The following is a 22584-nucleotide window of genomic DNA, read 5'->3' on the forward strand; positions in this document are numbered from 1 at the left end:
ATCAGTATGTGGCTACCATCTCCCTTTTCAGATATGTAGCTAAAATTGGCAGTCCCCTCTGAGGATGGCATTCTCATTTTTACAATAAAACAGTATGCCTGTTGACAAACCTGCACTTTCTGCTCTAATAAGGAACTGAATCAAATTCCCTGTGCAGTGTTGCCAATTTCCTATCAGGCTTGTCGAAATTAGTTCAAACAAGCAACAAATCAGGAGATCACGTTCAGACTCGCGTCCTTTGTTGTCCTCTAGTTGTTATCACGAATTGTAAATAGTTATATGGGTTTCAGAGAGCCAGATGTGTCACTGTCATCTAGTTAAGTGCAGTACATGAGGAGATTGGAATAAACTGGTGAACAGGTGTACAAAGTACATGTCAGCAACATTGGGAAGATTTAAATACCACGTGAACCGAAGCAAAATACATAGCACCCAAAGATTCCTCATGTCATTTGTTACTTGTTTTTTCAAAGAAAATCGATCGCAACGGTTATGAAAATATGAATGAACATGTTGTTACAAAAAAAAAAAAAAAAAGAAAGAATGGAAAGACCAATCCCTGTCATGTATATTATTATCTGAGAGGTCTATTGCCAAGAAAATTATAGTGATTGTTCCGAGCACGCAATAAACATTGTTCGTTGTTAGGTCGCAGAGGTCGACCAAAAAACGTTAGACTCGGTTATATTCTTGAAATATTCCGTAGCTAGCAGATATATAATATGATTATATATGCATGTACGTATTAGTCTGATTATTCGTGCGCTTCTGTTGAACCGCGTGATTAATTTTTTTTCTTTTGCTTTTTCTTTTCTTTTTTTTTTTTTTTTTTTTTTTTTTTCGCAGCGGAGGCGTCAAAGTCAATATACATGTATATGGAACGTGCTTCTCTGCATATAAAATATCTCCGTGTCGAAACGGCCTCTTGGGAAGGATTGGTACACGTATCCAAACGAGCAACAACGTGTGAAGAAAGAACCTTATTCAAAAGTAAGACACATAAACGAGCACGAAGACACGAATATCTCCATTATCTCTTTCCACTTTCAGGAAGATAGAACGACTGATCACAGTTGAAGGCTAGTGTAAGATTTTAATGAGGAGAGACGGTGACTTGCTGTCCAAATTAGTGCACACAGGCTACCATATCCACTTCCATTTGCCCAGCATTTTTGTTCACAAGCTACATGTAGTTAGTAGGGATTATGCTCTGGGTTGATTGGAAAAACGCTGTGTTCACGTGGCATACTTTTATTGGTGAAACGTTATGGTTCCAATGACTTGTCAATAATTATTCGCCAAGAAGTACCATCAAAATCAAATATCTAGCTAGATACCATCGCACACATGTTTTTTCTATTGGCATTATAATGTTCGCAGTATAGAAAAGGAATCGTCTGCTTTCTGTTCGGGTAGTCTCACTTTACTCCAGGGGCTGTGGCAGCTCTTCCACGAAAAATCAGCAAATAGCAGGTTTGCCGCTTTAAGTTGGTCAGGATATTGGAAAATGGGAAATCTATGGCCACAGACTGAACAACAAATGTGCCATTTTCGGGTCTTATTGCTATTATTTTGCAGTATGGCCCCTCAAACTGCTTTGTCGGAGCGCAGTGCCAGTAATGGGAGGTTCTAGCAGCTGGTGCCCGCGTACTGGTATATGTATGTTTGTATGTATGTATGTATGTATGTATGTATGTCCGTACTTAGTGAATGTGCATATACTGGTACAGATACCAGACAAAGTGATTCTCTTCTCGCACCCAATCTTTAAAATTCCGTGTGAATTGTTGTAAGTTTTTAACAACGTCAATTGATGCCGTCAATTTTCGATCTTATCTAAACCTCCCTTTGAACAGAACAAACACACACTTTATGTTACAATCTGGATAATAAGAATCTAAATAGAGAACTTTAACCCCTCCCCTAATATAATTTTTCAAGGGCAGTGTGCAAAAGCTCAAAACAATCTCTAAGAATAAGATAAAATGGCGTTTGAGTATTTCGTCCAATGGGGCATGATATTGTAAACATTATGAAACAACAATGGTGTCTTTTAAAACAAAGAATGAGATGAAACTGAGCGTAACTCCTTTTAGCTATGCATGGCTGCTGATAAATGTTTTCGCCTTCATAACTTGAAGCTTTTTTCCATTTTTCCGTACTGTCATTTAAGTGCCTGGAGAGACCACAGCCGGTGACGTGATGACGTAATAAGTAGAGCACGTTTCGCAAGAGCCAGCCTCGTGCCTGTGCGACGTAACCGCATTCTGAAGGTCATCATTTGACCTTAAAAGTTACCTGATGTCGGTTAGCCACGCGCTATGCCTGAATTTTCACCAGGACTAGTTATTGATTGTTTCAATAAAATGCTATACTATACCTACACTGTACTTACCATTTGTCACGGCATGTTCACCAAAGCTCATTGCATTACACCGTTCAGCCAAAAAATGTGTGGTGAGCCAACACATGCGCCCACTTTGTTTTTGAACAAAAAGTCGGTAAAATGATTAAAAGATTGTTTATAAAGTAGAAAAATTCCCAACCCACAAAGCACGAAAGAAAGGCGCTTATTTGTGAAGTGGTCGGAGTCGTCCTATGTGTCTTGCCTAACAACATGTTTTTTTTTCTTTACGCAAAAATATGATGTCATCGACATTTAAAGTTATACAATACTCTTTAAACCTTTAAACAGAAACAAAATCATGGAAATATCAACAACTTCTATCTTTCGTCACCAACGTATGTCTATTGTATCAAAAAACACTGAAACCTGTTTTGGAGTTCTAAATGTCTAATGTCATTGTCACGAATGAAATTTAGCAGTTTCTATCTTTATAAGGAAAAGTTGTTTTTTAAATCTTGCCCTTTGTAACTATGAAGGTGACGACACACGGGACCTTTTCCTACATTTTGTACTTTTTTATACACCATACTCGACTTTCTTCTATGCTCTGTACTTATTCTTTCTCCTACAGTTTGTGCTTATTTGTACACCATACAGATCTTTCTTGTACATTTTATATTTATTTGTCCAATAAACGGGACTTTCTCTTACACTTTGTACTAATTTGTCCAAAATTCATAACTGTTGCAAACGTTTTGTTCTTCTTTGTACAACATACAAATCCTCTTCATACGTTTTGTACTTATTTTTGTACTTATTATTTCTCTAACATATACAACCTTTCTTTCGTCTGGAACTTTGTACTTTGCCCAACACGTAGGGCTCTCTAATGTTTTAATTGTTGCAGATAGTTGGTATGTCTTTATGCAGGCCCATGCATTATAACTCAACAATTGAGTGCCTCAAAGGGTGAAGGCTATACTCGTTCTCTCATGATATCCAAAAGGGCAGAAACCCAGGGGCCTCATTGGAAGTAAATCGGGCGTTATACAAAACCAGATAGTTCTGTTCTGTGCGGTTTGACAACCTGGCTGTTCATGGTCTTTCTTGCGTCCTTCGCAGGGGGTGTCTAGTTTCTGCATTGTTTTTTTTTGCTTTTTTTTTCTGAGTCGTGACTCAAGATATAACGATTTTCCTAGGCATTATCCACACTATTCATTACACACCAACTGTCTAAATTTCATCAATTTAAATTTCAAATAAGTATATCCCTTCCAAAGATCAGATTTTGTTAATTTGGCTTAAGCCAAGTGGGAAACGTCGTCTCTCGATTTTACACGCCTTTTAAACGTTAGTATGTAAAATCTAGAAAAAAACTCAAGGGCATTAAAAATTCGACGAACTGTCACTTTAAATAGTAAACAGTCTCCGATTACTTTCATGTAATGTAAATAATAACCTTAATCATATTACATGGAAGCAGACAAGTATTACCCAAAAGTTGAGTTAATAATTTCTTCCAGGAAAACAAAGGCAGACAGCACTCAACTACGGGGAGCATATGGAGTTCTTGTTTGAAGCGATATCTTAAATTAGAGAGAAATAGGTTTTTCATTCCCTCTTGTGCAAAGGTCGTACGCGTATATTGCTTTTTTTTAATTGACTTATAACGTGTTTCAAGTTAGTAGGCATGGCTTTTTGACCCCTTCACCAAAGGCATTGATGAAAGGTCAAAACGCTTTGGCTCGCAGGTGAAACGCTCTAAGTCTATTCAGAAACAAGTCAATTTTTTACCAATCGAAATGTTATCTGATCACCGGATATGAAAAAATTGCCATTTTGTTACCTGTAGTGTGATTGTATCTATTTTATGCTGAATGTGATATGTTTGTTTCCTGAAATGATGAAAAATTCACCCGATATCTGCGCATGAATTAACATTATTTCCGTTATGCTACGTCAGAACTGAAAAGAGAATGGCTCCCCATTCTTTGATGAATGGATGAAAATTGCCGCGAAAGCCTCTGATTCAAAGTAAGCATCTTTATTTTTCAATCAATCTTTCATATAGAACTGAGACACCTTGCTGTTAACAGCAGAACACTAAATTAACTGTTAGAAACGCCTACGAAAATTACCGCTCTCAGTAGTACGTTCTCAGTTTAGATAACTTTACAAAAGAAATAATTCCTTTTAATTGACTCTACGAACTTGTTTTTTTAAGGTCTATCAAAGTCCTGAATAATCAAATTCCAAACATTCCTTTGAAATTAAACGTGATGTAATACAGGCCTTATGAACGGATTGGGCGTTTGCAAAATTGCCCTGATGAACGACTCGAGACACGAATGAAGTATCCCAACGTTAAAACAATAATAACTCTTCGTTTCGGCCAAAAAATGAATTTGCCTGGAGTAAACAACAATTTTCCCATACTTACCAATGGTTAATGAATCCATTTTTACATTCAAAGTTAGTCCCTGGTTTTTTTCTTAAAAGTTTGGTTTTTTGTTAAAATCTCTTAAGAGATTTTAACAGAGTATAGACATCAATGGAGGTCACGTGGTCTAAAGACAAGTTCAAATATCAGAATAAAAGCTATAACTGCTGTTTGTGTGGTAAAACAGAATATATTATATTTCTATGAGTTATTCACAAGGTTTTTATTATGAAATATAGATCTCATACGAAGAGTTATTATCCCTTTAAATTACTTGCCACAAGCACAGCGTTATGACACCCGGAGCGCTCTGACTGTGTTCATGTGCACTAATTGTACGTTTGGGTATTCAAATCGTGGCTCGATCTAGTCATTATTTTGGGTATTTGTGTTCGAAAATCTAAGACAATTATTGTTTATGAGGCCCGTTATATCAAAATAACGTGTAAGAATAAATGAGAAGAAGACCAACAGATGACAGCGCCGCAGCTTCAAACTTGTCGTCGGCCACAATGCCGCTAAATACTCAATTACAGGGAGAAGAAAAAGGGGGAGAGTTTCTTATGTATGTCTCTCTTGAAGGGAATTCATTTTACAACCTCAAAGGAGGTTAAGGTTTATGAATTTGTTGGTTTGCTAGTGAACAGCGTTTTTTCAAAAAGTTTTACGCGGTTTTAGATAAAATTTTCAGGGTTGTCTAACTTTGAAACAATAAGATGTCGGCCGTGATGTAAATTAATAAGATAAATTAATACAATAATTCCTGAAAGCAGTTTGACGACTACAAGTACGGCTAAAAATGGCCACTTCACAACGGATAACTGAAATTAATATTTAAGCTAAGATTCACGCCATGCAGCGTTATACTATAGTATACATGGACAACAGTAAACAACTTGTTGGAAAAGGGAAAGGATTCAGACTAAGATATGTTTTACGTTCAACTTTCTTGGAAAGAGCTGACGCATGTTAATTATAAAATCTGTTATAAACAACGTTAAGGTGGGAATACAACAAAGATCCTTAGATTAAAGAATTTGATCTTACGAGAAACTCATTTATGTTGTCTTTTGCAACCTGGTCATGACAACAAGTTGACACCCAGTGAAATTTATATAGGACAGACTACTGTTGGTCTCGACAGCGCTATTAACGTGAATCTCGTTAATATCCAAAAGAGAATTTGATTACACATACATATCGTGTTGATTTCACATTTTCTTCAACAATAATACCAGCTGACATTGTTTCTAAATAATGGACAATGCTAAGAATCAAGTATCAATTATCAAATGCCATGCGATGATTGCCAATCGCAGTGCCCGCTGACAAGTTTACCAATCTAAAGGAAATTCATTTTATGAACGCTGTGCACCATACTACGAGGGAAACAACAAGTGAAAGAGAAGAATTAAAAACCAATACGTGTCACAGCTAGCCGGAATTCCAGTGAATTCTTAATCTGCCCTTATTTACCATAACTTGATATGTCATGGGTGGATGTCATGGTTATGCGGCGAGGTGTTCGATTGAGAAATACACAGAAGCTATTAAAAATACTTGGTTCTTGGAACGCCTTAGTTGGTGGCTGATTAAATACACGATTGCTTAGTTTGATCGACGACCGTTTGTAAGCGTTGCCTTGAACAGTCGTGGCTTTGTGATCTTTAGCGTATGACGTCACCAATCTTGCGCCAAAAGGTCACAGATCCGTGCAGGTCGACCGTATCCCAGATTTCCAACAGAGCGGTACTTAACGCCAAGAAAAAGATTATGACGCTGTAATTTACTCCACTCTAAAGGCTTAGTACACACTTCGACCTACAAACTGAGCTACCGTCTTTAGGAAGATTTGTCTCATTCGAGAAACAGGTTGCTTCGTTTTTTTTCTCTCACAACCCCATTCTACGGGACCCATATCAAAATCAGATAAATGGTTGGAGCCAACGGCCTAGCGAGGCGAGTAGCTGAGCTTGTATCTCACCGTGTGATTTTGCCTGAAAATGATCTGTAGATTTCTATAATCAATATTTGCTCTACTTATATTTTGATATTTATGACCTGTATTACAAGAACCTGCCAGCAGCAAACGTTCTTACGTGGTGTTGCCATGGTGAATTATTCAAATGTCACAGGCGGCGACGGCAACTTTTCGCTGCGTTCTGAATTCAAATGCGTTTGCGCCAAGTCCTGATCAGACACGCTCTTGGTCCATTTTGGGGTCTAAAACGCTTCAGCATAGCGAGGTGCGACCTTTTAAACTCACAAGAGCTAAGATTTCTGAACAAGAGTGGGTGTCTTTGTTGTGACCAAGTGTATGGATCCATCCACCTTAAAGATTTTTAACTTCTTATAAATAAAGAGATTCTCTTGAGTCAAATCTCCATTTTACATACACTTCGTAGCAGGCTTCATAACTTGGGAAAAAGAGATAGCGCTCCTTGATTACTTATCTTTGCGGTCTTCGAGCTATGACCCTCTTACAAGTAGGTTCGTAAGATATCCTTTCTCTTTGTGAGAAACCATTCTACGCCTTAGAACTACATAGTCTTGATATCTCCCTGTAATAACAACCATATTTGCTAGTGTAAGTTTATTGCAAAAAAAGCATTTTTATTTATTTTTATTTTATTTTATTTTATTTATTTATTTTATTTTTTTACAAATATGCCTAAATTGCGAAAACAATTAGGTAAATTATCTGGAAGCCTGATTCCCCAGAGTCAAATGTGTTCTTTTTTCTTCTATGTAGACACAAACACGTTGAGACAAAGGGCATAAGAGAAAGCATTATTCCATATTATCCCATATTTTCGTCTTTAACTTATTCACACTTAAGTTCAACTATTTCCGAAGCCAACACTAATTCTGTTAAGGTAGTGTATGTTTGGTCTCCAGAACCCATCAGCGTAAAAGGCACACCAGCAAAACGATCATAGAAAAAGCTCGCAAAAAGACTACACATGCTTCTTATACCAAACGACAATGTGTGGTGAGATAATTCTAATAAAGGAAAGACATGCACGTATCATTTTGCGACGTTCGTGGCATTAATTATTGATAATATTATATGAGAGACACAATTCATACGTGATATATCGAAGTCGTGTAATGCTTAGCAATAAACGAATAAATAAATCTCTCTATGGAAAGTCGTTTAAAAGAAGTTCAGGCATTTCAGAATTTGAAATAATTGATCTTTTAATTTTTTAAATATTGTCCCGATAAAGAGGGCAATTGTGATGACGTTATTATTTTAGTGGATAACATTAAAGCCCAATGGACATCAGAGTATCATCCTTTATCAAATATTACATCTTATTTGAAGATTGGAAGATGGAAGACAATCAAAATGAATGACATGCCTATTTTAGAACGCCAGCTATTAGAATATTTTATATTGTTTTTTACCGACAGCAATACCAGTATTATTCCATACGTGCGTTTACATGATGTTCTACTTTCAACTATGCTTGAAAAACAATCCGTGAACAGAAAGCATTAAGGTTTTTCTCTTCGGAGAGATTTATCAATTAAGCTGTTTATTTCAAAGAGCTATGCCAACTACACCGGTGCGCTTAAGAGCACTGAAGGGCAGCCTTCAGTAATAGCCATCAAATCGGATTCGAAAAAATACGTTTTTCTTTGCCCCAACACTGTATCGTCAAAGCAGTAATATCTGTCAGTGTACATGTATACGATTTCAAGATCGTAACCATTCACTTCACTTTTAACATTTTCGGATATCAATATAATTTATTTGTTAGATGAATAAATTGTTTGGGAGCTCCACGGCGCTGGCAGTGGTGAGAACTTTGACCCACCGATCCCTGTTTGATTCCTTCGTTAATATTTCATTTAAAAGGATATAGAAACCCCTTTATATTTCATACCAATATTGTCATAATGAAGATGTATAGTCACATTACGAAGATGTCACTCACAGCGACAAACAATTGTATTTTAATTGGAACGACAGGCGTCCAAAATTTTACTTTGTATACCGGAGTATACAGTAAAAATTTGTATACATGAAACTGTTTATATCAAAAATTTTGACAAACATTGCGCAAGTCCAACACAGGAGACGGCAAAAATAATCCTTCATCTGTGAGAAGTATTCATCTCAGGGTAAGCAAATATTAAGATAAATAAATAAACCTGAAGGTACAAGAAACACACAACAAGAGGTACTCACAGTTTCTTGGTCCGGGGAGAGATGTCCATCCAGACCGAGGCATTCATCCCGCCCCCCGTGAAGCTACAGTCGGTGGTCAGCCCTGCGTACCTCTCGTTACGGCACCGACAAACCTCTGGACAGCTGTGCGTCGACTGACCACTGATGTACAGTCTATCTGCTGTCATGATGATGACCGTTAGTATACAACACAGCCGTATGACCAGTGGTGACCAGTGCCCAGACGGCATTTTAAGCCTTGTGAAGACTTCTCTTGTATTCTGTTAAACAAAAGAGTATAGTTCTACAATTGCTGTGAAGCGACGTGAAACAAAACCTCCGTTGGATCAGCGGTTCCACCTTTGTAATTGTGTTTTCCTTTCAAGGTACCTTTAAAATGGTTATACTCCCAAAGTAACTTACAAGATGTGCTTTTAGCGCCTGCCTCGTTACTGGTGTCGACTGATATTCACCGTATGTGCGATTGTTAATGAAGTTTGTTAGCGCCGTGGGAGCGTTCATCAAATGGTTTCTGTGTCACGCAGCAGAATGTCCCCAGTGGAGCACGTTGACGGCGGTGTGTTGCTGACTCCGTCAGCTTCGCGTGTGGACTAGTCTAAAACGACACGGAAAGCGCAGCCCGTATTTCTATCAATAATGTAAAAGCGACACCAGCTGATTCGCTGTTACAGTGCAGATGGAGCTGCTCTTCCTCTGGCAGACCTCAGTGCCATGATCTGGAAAATAGGCAATGAAGAATGTCAATCCGATATCATTGGCTGAGATCTCGGCGTGCGAGGCGCGTAGTACGCAGTCTGTTTGCTGAGTGGATATATAGGGGAAATACTGCGAGCTGAGAGAGGCCAGAATGGGGGCAACAAATATTGCTTGTATCAGGGGCGGATTTAGGCCGTCTTCTGGGTCTTCTGGAAGACGGTCTGATTTTCAACTTTACATTGTCAGCCATCTAATGTTTTCTGTCGGAAGACGGTCAAAAATGGAAGATGGATCAACAAAGATAATTTGGAAGACTGTCAGAAAATATCTCTGGATCCGCCCCTGTGTATTTATTGTTATACTTCACCCCAAATTCTATAAACATTTCTTTTATTACAGCCTTTGAACAGTTCTAAATAATTGTTTGTTGTACAAATCATCAGGGAGTGGGGGTTTGTTTGAAAAGTACCGATTTTAAGTGCCTAAATTGTTTCTTCGTTTTTTTACGTCAGTGGGAAATATTTACCAAATATTTGCTTTGGTAATAGGAGAAAAGCATAAAATTTAACATTAAGGTGCACTTGAATTTTTCATCTTAAAAAAGGGAGTTACAACAAATAACAAAAGCTCACATCTTACGCAATGACTGCGATATTATACTTATATTTTGAATTCTTTACGTTACAGTTACTGGGAATAGGTAATTTAAACATTTAACATAATCTCGGTTTAATCCTTAGGATGTAATTATTGCACAGGTACACGGCAATTACGTACAAAACAGGAAACATATGAAGGAAACGGATAACCGGTAAATTGCTGGTGAACTTTCAAGATAATTTAACCAAATATTTGCTGGTTGTTTTGGAACCAAACTTTCCAAGTAATATTCCCTGCCAGGCAAAAGTTGACTCCACACAGGAAGCAAGCGGCGGAAGTGCATATCCGTTAAATTGCAGGTGTTTGTTGGATATTTTAACTTATTTTCAATAAAACGTTTGAAATAAAAAAAAGAGTATATCCGAACGAGACATAAATTTATTCCGATATCTTAAGTTGATAAATACAGAGAGAAATACTAATCAAAATCTCGTCTTTGCGTATCAGTTATAGTATAGGTAACAGATAAAAACGAGTAGGCGCAATATCTCGGAACAATATACGAACATTTCTTTAACTTTATGAGAATGCTGCCTATCAAAGCAAAACTGCATATTCACCAGAGAGTGACTTAATGAAGACTAATACATCATATTGCAAAAAAAATTTGGAACTTCTTGTTCATAATTAAAATCATTGAGCTGGGCGGGGTTACAAAGAGGTTGGGCATTGTCATGTTGGAACAGAAAGTTACGGCCAAAATGGCCTCCAGCATATAGCGCCATTTGCGTCGCCAGGACTTGCCTCAAAATGTCAGCACTTACATTTTCATTGGCAATCACCAGGCTGGTTCGACACCAAATAATAAATGGCAGGCCAAACCTGGATGGAACCGTCACCATTGGCAACAATTTACACCACACAGTTTTCAGCAGACGTCCAAGAGACTGACATCGAACACAGAAATGCAACAAAAATCTGGGTATGCTTCCAATGACGCTGTTCCTGCTAGCAATTATAAAGGGACATTTTTTTTTCAGATTTATTTCAAAATGTTATATTTATAATATTTGCGTTGACGTCTAAGTATTTTTTGCTTTAATAAAGAAATAAGCTATGAAATCCAAAAGTCTTGCTAGGTTTTCAAGGGTAAGATATTCCAACACAACTCTTTGTTTTATTCCATTCAAGTGAAGCACAACATTTATAATACAGCATAAAAAACATAAGCTCTTTTTTAGCTTTTGGAAAGATTCTAAACAGCAAATAACTGGATATAATTTATAAACAATTTAAAAACAATGAAAACATATTAAATAAATAACAAAAGGTCATAAAGATACAGGATTTATTATTTGCATATTGCACATCTAGGCCTATATACATTTATTTCCATCCCAGTTACTAATCATACTTTAATAACCTTTGATTTTCAGCTGCTCTCAAGCGAAGCTGAATTGGAGTTGTTATTACCCTCTCTCCCCCCCCCACCCACCCCCTCCACCCCCACCTCCCTGCTTCGTCCATAAAGTCGAACACTGCCATAGGTAAGTGAGGCTCTGTACATCTAATTGACGTGAAGTGGCTAATTGGTACGTAAGTATATGAAACGCGCTATAAGATAAAACCGATTAATCTTCTTCTATGCCTCTTGCATTTCTTCTGTTAACAAACCCGACGAAGTGCCACCGGCTCGCGTAACTTTTCAATTGAAGTGGGCGAGCTTAATTATTTCATCGAAGTAGAAAATATCTCAGATTTAACGTCCGTCAAATGGACGTCTGTCATATATCATTAACATAAGTGGAGCGACTGAAAACAAATAACCGGTTGTCAGGAATAGATAGACTTTTTTTAATAAAGAGTACAGTTACTTGCATATGTAAATGCACCGAAATAAGAGCCACCGCAAAACATACCGGTAACTATCTAACGCTGGTGGGCGACCGTGCGTTTTTCAGCTTTATCGAAATCGGATATTTCAGGTATAACGTTGCCTATAAAAACCAAAATCTGATGGCTTTCCTGTTGCCAGAGATATCATTGCCTATATTTAGTATAACAAATATCCGGTGGTCAAAAGTATTTATAATTGTGGGGAAAAACATCGAATTAGGTTCCAATAACACCTGTGTGGGCGTCTCTACAGTTTACCATTGCTGTCCCCAAAGGGCCAGTTCTGTTGGAAAAATTCCATGAAACGAGTGTGGGAAGGGAATTGTGGAATTGTTTCCAATTTGAACATTATTAGCAAGTCCATCAATTTGATGACGGCAGGTTTTGAACTTAGTTTCTGGCTGATGGTTTCCTGCTTCATTCTTGTTTTCTTGTTTTAAAATCAATATCAGTACCGGGACAGGCGTGACAGGAATGGTAGTCCGCTAGGAACCGAAGTCCGCTTCCCATTACTTTGTACAGGTGACATTCGTCCTATATACGACTTGCATTATTCGTCTCGTTTTCGATATTGAGCGCAATGCATTGTGGGTAAAGTGGGACCCATCTTGCGTTGCCGCCATTTCTGTACACAGAAATAAAATGCCTCTCGACGGTTCTATGTGTTTTGTGCCTGTTTGTTTCAACAATACGGAGCGAGATCGAATTTTTTTCATTTTATGCTTTCCCCAAGGACCCAAAAAAGAGAGGTATATGGATTGACAGTATTGGACGAGCGGGAAATGAAGGCAAATTTAGTAAGTTTGAGCCCGCCAAGCATCACCGTGTGTGTAGTGCTCATTTTGAAGGAGGGAATAAATCGTATTTGGGTGGGAGACCAACTATATTTTCACTCAAGAAATCGAAGATTCGTAAGCCCCGAAAAAAATTATTAGACATTTAACTGTTGAAAACTCTGAGACAAATTTTAGTGAACCTGGCGGCAAGTGAGAAGTTGAACAGCGAGGACGAAAATGGCTTCTCAAATACAGACCACGATGCCTACTGCATTGTATCAGATGCAGGCTCAGATGCGCTTTTAACGACAGTTAAGGAAAAACAACATATTATTTTCAGTATCTTTAGAAATTTAACTTTCGGAAACAACTAAGAGTGGAATTACAACGAGCAAAAAAAAAAAAAAAAAAAAAAAAAAAAAAAAAAAAAAAGATGCATAAAGAAATAGTGTGACAGAGAAAAAGTACATACAATGCTGGAACAACTGTCCAAAGCACATGAGGCAGTTGACAAACACACTTTCAGCATAAAGTCTATGCACAACAAACCTGAAATGGTTAAATTTTACATCGGTCTTGAAACCTACAAGGAATTAAACATTTTCATGACTTTTTATACCCTGACATTACCTCAGTATAAAAAAATGGCATGAAAACTGTCATGTGAAACTTTGGTTTGATTTCACAGCAAGGTTAAAGCTGGTTTTAGTTTTACTTTGGTTTTAGAGTATTGTTATCGACATTGCTTAGACCCGAGTAAAACTAAAACCAGGTTTAAACCTGACTGTGAAGGAGTATTGAATGGTATATTACTTATGCAAATAACAAAAAAAAAAGAGAACACTTTTACCAAATATCTCATTTTTATTATCAAAATGCACTTGAACATATCTAGAAAATGTTTAAAACATTGCATTTTAAAAAAAAAATCAGAAATATCGTAAGGTACCTTGGAAAGATATTTCCAAGGCAACATCATTGGTTTTATTATGCAAAATAAAAATGTGAAACGAAATATTAAATTGTACTTATTAATAGGCAAATATTAAAAAAAAAAAAACGGTTTGGGCATTCCCTTCAAGGACTTGGTCCATTCTCCACTGTCTTGATTCAAACTTCAATCTGGTAGGCCTACTTCTAATTTTCTCTGCCGTCTGGATCCAATATTTTGTTTCTCTCTCTCTATCCTCACTGTACAGTTTTCACCTATAAAACAAGTAAAAAATTTAAAAGTCATGAAAATAGTTATTAAAGTCATCATCAACACATCTATAACAGTGATTTATTTACATACATACATATTAGACTGATGACAAAACAGAAAATTGACATGACTAGTCATATTTTTTTAACCGAAATCTACCTGGATACACAACAGAAAGATAATGAAGAAGAACAAATGATAGATGCACTGATATTGACAGCGAGCTTGTACTAATTACCTGTACAGTGCACTAGCCCACCTCCGAGATTGTATCAGATAACTGCTTGAACCAGGTGACAAATTTATCTCCCCAATAAATGACTCAGGTGAACATAATTACATAATGACCACATTAGGGTTTTGTATTTAAGAAAATATCGTGTAACATACCTTTTTATCAGCTCTTCTTTTTTGCCTGATGTGTGGGCATCCTACATTTTAACCAACTTTTCAACTCCGGCATCGTTGTCGCCTCAAATGGCTTGTTTAATATCGCCCCCGGCATGTCTTATGCTTCCATCATGTGTGTTCCTATCGCTGTCAACAACGCTTCCGGTACTATTTTGACCCCTGCAGTGCACAATTCCGGTCATGCGCATATCGCACCTTTCGAATAATGCAAGTCGTATATACACTTACCCCAATACTCCAACTAACCCTAACCTGTACTAATCATATGGGAGCCCGGACTTCTATTCCAATGAGTACCATTCCTTCACCGGCTGTCACTTTGTAATGGAGGGACCCCTTTTGTTTAAATATTTCTCTAAAGTTCTCTTTGGAAATCTGAAATAACAGTTCATCAGTCGTGTGCTTAATTCTTCTTATACAATAAGATCAACATTGTTGTTCCCATGCTACATGTAAATATTTATTGAAAAATGTGTGAACGGTTGGATATAGCCTACATGTAAGACCCTTCCCCAGCTGCTGGGGATATATCGAGTTCTTGCAAATGAATTAGAAACTTGCGAGAACCTGCTGTGTCCTCTGTATGTACGTATTATAATACGCTTATAATACGCTTAACACCGCGGGCGATTCTGGCCTACTTACTTGGGCAACAAATGCGAGAAATGAATGGATCATGACCATTGATGTTGGTTTGAACAAAAATTAAGATTGAGTGAATAGACATTTTCTGGTCCAAGCCAGCCCTGCCTTATATGTGCATCACAGACCTTGTAATTTGTGCACTTCCGTACATGTACAGTATATGTAAAAACCATGTTACTCAAAGACCACAAAGTAAAGTTGTTTTTATTAAAGATAAGAGAGGTCGGAAATCATGAATGACATTTACATTGTAGGCCTATATACGGTGAAATAGGTTTTCATTTTCTCTGTTATGATGATTAAAATGAATCGTTTTGTAAAGAGACTAAAAAGAAACGTGTTTTCTTCCTACAAGAGATGACTTTTCGACGCCTACACTTTGATCATTGATACGCAAAGTCCAGGCCGTCACTGTAACGCAAGGTCAAGGTCGATTTACCTTTTTATCGACACCTGTTACGTCGTAAAGAAATAGAAAAAAAAACAGGGATTTGTTCTTATTGAACACTTCTTATTTTGAATCTGCTGCGTTTTATGAAAATGGTATTTGCAGAAAAGGTAACATTATTCCTTAGAGAGGAAGGCGGCTTTTTGTCATGCCCCGGGTATAGGTCTACATGTAGTGCTTTTTTATAATTTCATTTTATTCCATCTACTTAATTTGTAACTTAATAGGCACTCCAACTTTTGCTGATACAGAAACTTATTTTCTACAGACATGAGATTTTTCGAACACGCACTGAATGCTGGCGTGTTACTAAAATTAACTCTTATGATCGAGATATGTCAGGTGTGAGATTTCAACGCGTTCCTAGTTTATCATGAACACAAAAAACAGGAGAGATATTTTGTATTAAAAAAACATTACACAACATCGTATGAATTAACCGCAGTTTGGAGATACCGTGTATACTGTTATGCGTCACACGACTCCTTTACCATTTGATACCTTGTTTTTCTCGTACCACCATGGCATCCAGTGACTTACGCTCTATCTTCGCATTTTTAGAATCGTATTGTTACCAAACCCGAAATAGCATGAAAGTATGAAAGCCTGGGTAATTATAGCGCTATTCTGTATGATGTGTACTCTAGGATGTCACTCCGGTTTACCGTTGAGAATATTTCATACATTGAGAGTCAAACCTTAGGGTTAAACTTAGTGTAAAAAGAAGAAGTAGAAATAATAATGATAAAATAGAAATACCAGACCATATTCTCAGGGGCCCATCCCCAGGATTTTTTTTTTTTTTTTTTTTTTTTTTTTTTTTTTTTTTTTTTTTTGTAAAGTGGATTTTAACTAGGGCATGAGCCGGCCACCCCACCCCTTTCACACACATAAACAAATTCAAAACAAACTTTTGGTCACGATGACTTTGTTTATCAGTCACGATGTCTATGAGACTCAGAAACAATCGTTACGAAGGCTTCCGCCCACGCTGGCTTACAACTAGGGCCCTCTTAACTCACAGTCAGGTTCTCAGTGAGTGCACTGATGCACCAGTGTCATTTCTTACGCGGTGTCCCTGCTTTGCGAACAACAAAATGGCGCTAAATCCGCTGCGATTAGTAACGCAATACTTCTGTATAACCCGATTTTCGCACCTGCAGTCCTATATGCTAATTTATGGTATTTAACGCGATGTGCTAATTAATAAGTTGTGGAAAGTTTAAGCTCCTAGCAAGTTGAGTTTTAACAGGGAGACAGGTAGTCATGGCAACCTTTGCGAATAACAATAATTTTGTATTGGAGTATATGAATTACAAAACGAAACTTGGAGATCTTTGATCGCGAAGTATTTTGTAAATCTGGAAGTTTTTATTGCTACATACGGATATTGATCCATCTGAAATTTTATATTTTTTAAGTGTACATTTCGTATTCTGTAACATACATAAAATAACAATATTGTTCGATATTTGAGTTTGTTTCCAACAGGAAGGAAAACACATTTGTTACAAAGGTATTATGATACAATGTATCAACTGTGTGATATCACGCTACCTGCAAAAGGTGTCTGAATAAAAAGTAAACAAGCTGGGTGAAGAGAAAACGTTCAAGCGATGGTTAGTTTTAGCGATGACCTTTTCGCTTTTTATTATAAACAGCAACAATCAACAGAGCTGCACTTAGCAGTAATTAGTTGTTAGTTATAGGTAGTCATCAAACATGTGTCCTTATGTCAAGATTTATTATCTATATTAGTTGAAAAATATCCCGACGGATAAATGCTTTTAGCAGAAACATTAATAGGTAAATATATACAGGGGTACCGAACTTTAGATTAAAAAATATCTCAGCATTTATACACCATAATTCCATGAAGTTTGACTTGTCACGGCTTCATGCCACTGGAGATTTATAGTTTTCAATAAAGAGTATATTTTTAATATATTCTTTAGGTCTTTTAAGACTTAAAAGTGAAAACTATAGGTTACAGACATTAAAACATGTCTGTGGCGCTCAATACAAACATCCTTCTTTACCGAATCCTCGTCCGTTTTTAACTGCATAACCGCAAAAATCCCACCTGGAAGAATTTTTTTTTTTTTTTTTTTTTTTTTTTTTTTTTTTGCATTATGATTTTGAAAAAAAAAAAACTTTATCCAGTAACAAATACAAAACGCTTGAACAGTTTCTTTTGTAAATTTCTGTCGCTTTTCTAAGAAAAAACTTCCCTCCTACACACTTGCCCCCTCCTCAAGTCGCTCCTATTTCGAGGTCAAAAATAAAACTTGCTTCCCCCAATTTACCGGAAATGTATTTCCTCTTTCAGCTATGAAAATACAAAGAAATTGGCAAAATAATGAAAAATATTGATTGGGAAGGGGTGACATAGTTGCACTTAAAGCAGTATATATGGACCGTAACAGCCAATAGGTGTGGGATGTCACCATCCGAAATTGACGTAAGTCATGGCGTGAGAGTGAATGAAAACCCACAAAGTTTACACAATTACGTACCCCAATTGCATTCACAACGGTTGTCTGGCATCAAATTTTCAAGAACTGATGGGACTTTCTGTGGTATTTTATCAAATACCGAAGTCTGAAGTAGCACATGAATATGTGTAAATGTTTTAAAGACGGTATCATATTAAAGCCACGTTACTTGAAGCTTTCTGAACCATGTCTTGCGTTCTTTGCATTTTGATGCTGTGCTGAATACAGAAAGCAGTCAGTTAATCACTTAGAAAGGATAGACGTACCTTTCAGATGTGGACACATTTATGTATGATTACTGCATAAAAACTATGGTTAATAAGTAAAAAAAAATACACTTGTATGACTTATATAAGCCCAGTTACTTACCTGCATGTAGCTCACTCTAGCTGAATGCTCGCTGTTGTTGTTTTTCTTGGAACTATATTCAGGTAAGAACCAATTACCTTGTCGGAGTTGTCTGAATTTCTGTCTCGTATCAGTAATTCCAATCAATTTAGTTCATTCTTTCTCAACCGATCAGTAGGAAACCCGATCCCCGCCTCTGTCCTCTTCCGAGCAAGACAATGAGATTCCGCAATTCTATGTACGACGAGTACTATAATCACAATGTTCGTTTGAGTAGTTTTTAGATATATATACCAAGTGGGTGTAAAGTGCCTACCACCTGCATAAAGGTAAAAATAACGAGCAAGGTCCTCAGTGTCTGGTTCGTTAACCTGTAGCTTGTTGGGGAAAATTAACATTCTTGGCAGAAGTCCGATAATATTCTTTTAAAGGTCTTAGTGCAAACCCATTGATTGGCCACGTTTTTTTATGCCGAGTGACGCCATGTTTGATTTCTTCCTCGCGCCGCTCCCCAACACTATTGTGTTCTGGTCTAGTTTTTAATGAGACGTTACACAAACATTGCAAACAACCGTGAGCAATTTCGTAAATTATTTGTCTTCAGTTACGATCCGAATCTTGTAGGCTTACTTGTTTACATGGAAGCAGTTGAGGTTTTGAAATTCCATAGTGTGATATATTGAAGCGCAAGCACAGGGGAAATAGTATCGTTTCTTTTTTTCTTTTCAGTTATATCTAAAAATACACGATTATAGCATTTAGGTGTCTTTTGTCACTAAACCTGGTGATATTGAATTTTAACTCAGTGCCCAAACATTGAATGCATCTCTGTCAAAAACGCTAGCTAGATGAAAACCCATTCATTGATATAAAATCTGGCACAGAAGGTTCCATTTGTTTTACTGCTCTTCCCGGCAGACAGAGAGCGATATGCGTCTCAGGTATTTTAGTACCTGTAATATTAATATTGTCGTCTGCCCTGGATAGTCCAAGATTTTTTTTTTTTGGGGGGGGGGTCTAAAGCTAAAGGGATTAGGCACATGGACAGATGGCGCCCTTCACCCCCCATCCCCCACCCCCCACCCCACCCCCCCACCCCCCCACCCCCAGACCCGCCACTGGTCTCTCAGAAAAGGCAAAAGGATTCCCTATGTGCTGAAGGTTTTGAGAAAACCATAAGTTAGCCACCTTGCAAAAATTTTATTACCGATATAACGTACGCCTGACACTATTAAGTCATACCTACAGCCATGACTGATCTTCAACGAGGTGAAATGAAGATGCTTGAACTACGCGTCATCCCGTTATTTGCCCAAGTTTTAGAGACGACGCGAGCGTCTTCATTTTCACCCCCGCATATGTACCCACACTTTAACAACGTATAAACTCCGTATACATACAGTGTACATGTGGGAATTTGAAAACGAAAATTCTGTCGGACATCGGAACTGTCGGAATTAACTAAATAGGAATGTTCTAACTTTTAATATTTTTTTTATTTTTATTTTTTAAATAAAATCAGTATCTGTAAAATTCATAATTTTCCCGGTTAAAATGATTGGGCCATTACCGTACGTATGCCTCCTACGTCATACCAAGTCAAGAGTCCCCATCCAGTATATACAGAGTTAAGCTTCATGAGGTTTTTCTTTGAAATTCCAATATGCCGTAACGTAATTTTACACTTCGCGATGGTTGCATAAAGATATTTGTCATTCTAAGCGCGGGCTGCTATATTTGTGTTTACATGTACAAGTATGATTTCATAAAGAAATACCAAACCAAGGGACCCTATGATGTTTTTTTTTTTTTTTTCAGTATATAAAGTGTTAAGCTGAATAAGGTCTTTCTTAGAAATGCCAATATGCCGTAACGTCATTAACACCATTGTTTTATTTTCGGTGAGAGGGAAAGGAACCTCGCGCCTTGCGGTGGTTGCATTCGTTATTCTGGGGACAAGATGGAATATTTGTTATGATTTAAAGAAACGAAGAGGAGACTGATTTTGAAAATACTATAGTCTTGTGGTTCGAGTACACAGCCACAGTCAAGAATAAATAAATAAATGAATAAATAAATAAATAAATAGTCAAGAATTAGGATGAAAACAACGCAGGAATAAAGCTCACACAAGACTAATTTCAGAATTCAAATCCCAAACGTGGCTACTGTATCAACGCTGATTTACTGGAAATTTACCAAATATAGATACAATAACAGCGTCAGGAGACACATTTTTGGTGGTTTTCTATATCTTTCTGTGACACGCAAGCTAATGAAAAAAAATTGTGCCACAATCTAAATCGCTCGTTAGTGAAATAAATCTACCAAAATGGATGCAACAACATTGAGCTTCTTTCCACTTTTCCGCTTCCTCAATTTATTTTGGGACCCTACAGACTCACAAGTCAGCCTTCCTTTGACGTAATGCAATTTAGCATCCTCGCTCTCACTACTATAAAATCCTCTGTTATAGATAACAATATAAGCAATAATAGCACCACCTTTTCATTTTCAAGGCAACCATTACTCAAGCTGTATTTCTGATATGCACAATGAAAAAAAATTGACTGCAGGAAATTTGAGGCTGGCCAGTGAAAATGCAATTATGATTGGGACAAAAATGTTTTGTAATTTTGTAATCTTGGCGAACACACACACACACACACACACACACTTATCCACACACACACACACACACACACACACACACACACACACACACATCCAATGATCTTATGGAGGGCACAGTGAGGTCAGTGGGCCATGTTCTCCCCTCCTTTGATCCGGATGTCCCCCCCTTTCTTCCCTCCCCCTCTCATCCCCACCTCACCCCTCAAAAAATCGTGCAAAACGATACAAAAGAAGGCAATATTTTTATCGTACATATCACAGTAAAATTGTCCTTGATGACTGCTTTATATTTACTGAGAGAAAAATGTTTTCCTCCCCACCCCCAACCCCAACCGCCGAACCCCCATCTCCCCATTAGTAACATCTTGGACCAGTCAGTGCCGGTGTCAACATATTTATCTCACCAAAATTCGTATAACTGACACCACTTGAAACATCCATCTACCCCCCCCCCCCCCCCCCCCCCCCCCCCCCCCCCGATACACACACCCTAGCATATGCAGGGGAGGACACAGCGGTGCAATTTTGAGGAACTCAATCAATCAATCAATCTATCAACTAATCTATCTATCTATCTATCTATCAATAACGAGACAAACCCAAGCCATTCTCCATTTCGTATCCCTACACGTCTCCTGTGAGGGCAATGAAGTGTGTAGTGTTTTTTTCTTTAATCATTCTGGCAAACAGGAACTCTGTGGTGTCGTTTTTCAAAAGGAAAAAAAAAGATCTGGCGAACAGATACTAGTGTCTTTTTTCGAAGACTTTTCCAAAAAAAGATTCTGGCAACCAGAAACTAATGTTTTTCAAAAAAACGATCATGGAAACCAGAAACTAGACTCGTTTTTCAAAAGCATTCCTGGCAAAAGAGAAACTAGTGTCGTTAAAAAAAAAAAAAGAAAAAAAGAAAATTCTGGCAACCAGGAACTAATGTCTTTTCAAAAACGCTGAATTTAATCTCTGTCGTTTTTCAAACTCTGACAGCCAGAACCCAGTGTCGTTCACCTCAGATCAAGTCTGGTTACCAGGAACTACTGTTCTATAAATAAAAGGTTTTAAAGTAGGCTCTGCGGTTGAATAAACAAGACCGGGCGAGGGTGGATGGAACGCAGGAGGGTTTCATTTTCACGATGGTCCAGTACAACTTCCCTTTCATTGAGGCCCCTATATTCGAGTTAATGGAATAGTTCCACATTTGTTTAATTTGGGCGCAAAATCTAAATTTCATTTCTACCAAAAAAAAAAAAAAAAAAAAAACGTATTGCCACTAGTTCCTACAAACAATGATCACATAAATTAAAGATCGAAAAAAGGGACAGTAGACCTAGGCACAAGAAAAAGAAAGAAAAGTAGAAGATGGTTGTCATTTTTCTTGACTCACTACACATGACCAGGAGAAATTTGGAAACAAGAAAATATCTTATTATTATTAGTAGTAGTAGTAGT

The 22584-nt window shown here is 37.4% G+C and overlaps 1 protein-coding gene across 2 annotated transcripts in view; it reads right to left on the bottom strand.

Annotated features, from left to right (window-relative positions):
- The window catches only part of LOC106171307 (uncharacterized), a 37545-nt gene extending 27521 nt beyond the window's left edge, over positions 1 to 10024 (bottom strand). For both annotated transcript variants that reach the window (XM_087016139.1, XM_087016138.1), the window contains exon 1: positions 8986 to 10024. In XM_087016139.1, coding sequence (XP_086872265.1) covers positions 8986 to 9215 — 230 coding nt within the window. In that variant the 5' untranslated portion in view covers positions 9216 to 10024. The remainder of the gene's footprint in view (positions 1 to 8985) is intronic.
- Between the last annotated feature and the right edge of the window lie 12560 nt (positions 10025 to 22584).

This window comes from Lingula anatina, chromosome 6 (genome assembly GCF_051362555.1).
Source record: "Lingula anatina isolate TDL-2025a chromosome 6, LinAna3.0, whole genome shotgun sequence".
Taxonomy (NCBI): Eukaryota; Metazoa; Brachiopoda; class Lingulata; order Lingulida; family Lingulidae; genus Lingula; species Lingula anatina.